We start from the raw sequence: 971 nt of genomic DNA, 5'->3' as shown, positions 1-971 counted from the left end.
GCTCAGCACCGCGGTCAGATTCATGCACGTCGTCGCGAGGGAGCCGTCGTTGCCGTCGTGCAGGTTCAACGCCAGGGCCCGCTCGAGGTAGCGCAGCGCCGTGTGCGGGTGGCCGCAGGCCATCGCGTAGACCGCCTGGCTGTTGTCGATCGCCGCCGTCAGTTGCCCGCGCGCGCGCTCCGAGATGGCCTCGTTGCCGTGGACGAGGCGCCGCGCCGTGCGCAGCGACTCCCGGGCGCGCTCCTTGTCGCCGGCGGCGAGGAATTCCTGCGTCTTCGCCCCGAGGCCCGCGACGCTGCTCTCGAGGTCCGGCGTCGTCGGCGTCACGAGCTGGTCCAGGGGCGACGGCAGCCGCGCGTAGCCGCCCTCGACGGGCACGAAGTAGGCCCCGTCCTGGAAGATCATGCCCTCGACGTCCGGGGGCGCCATGCCCTCCATCTCTTACCTTGGCATCAGCGGCCGCCGCATGCCGCCCCGACTTGGGCAGTCGTTTCCGACCATGATGTTTCCGTCAACATTGACAACTAGGTTCCATTTTACCGTAAAAACTTTGCCGCTCCAGGGGCGAGTTTTTCGAGTTTGACTTTGCCGGTGATTTGCCGCCGGCGAGTTTGCCGCCGGGCCGGTTTTCCGGCGGCCGAGAGGCCCTTCAAGCCGTGGCGTCCCGCGTACTACGCGGCGCGCGTGACGCGCGGAAATGACCGAAATAAGCTCTGCTTTATTGGCGCGGATATTACGGCGCTTCGCGGTTCCTCCTGCGATGACGGCGCTGGTTGTGTGAGGGGCTTGGCAGCCAATTTATCGTAGTTTGCTTCAAGTTGAGGTACAACTTTACTTCAATGTACCACGGAAACTCGCCGTTTCCCCAAGTAGCGGCGCCGGCAAATCGAGCTGCGGCAAACGCAAAAACTCGCGACGACTCCGGCAAAGCAAGCAAACTCGCACTCGCCGGCGAATTACGGCAGTAAAGT

The 971-nt window shown here is 64.3% G+C and overlaps 1 protein-coding gene across 1 annotated transcript; it reads right to left on the bottom strand.

Moving 5' to 3' along the window:
* Positions 1 to 9: 9 nt before the first annotated feature.
* AURANDRAFT_69171 (hypothetical protein) lies at positions 10 to 438 on the bottom strand (the record flags this gene model as incomplete). The annotated part of the gene is made up of 1 exon (XM_009044925.1): positions 10 to 438. A coding segment is annotated over one exon (429 nt), but the record flags the coding sequence as incomplete, so codon positions are not given.
* Between the last annotated feature and the right edge of the window lie 533 nt (positions 439 to 971).

Source organism: Aureococcus anophagefferens (genome assembly GCF_000186865.1).
Source record: "Aureococcus anophagefferens unplaced genomic scaffold AURANscaffold_1052, whole genome shotgun sequence".
NCBI classification, from domain to species: domain Eukaryota; class Pelagophyceae; order Pelagomonadales; family Pelagomonadaceae; genus Aureococcus; species Aureococcus anophagefferens.
Note: the sequence above shows the minus strand (reverse complement) of the source record. Positions and strands in the feature narration are given on the sequence as shown.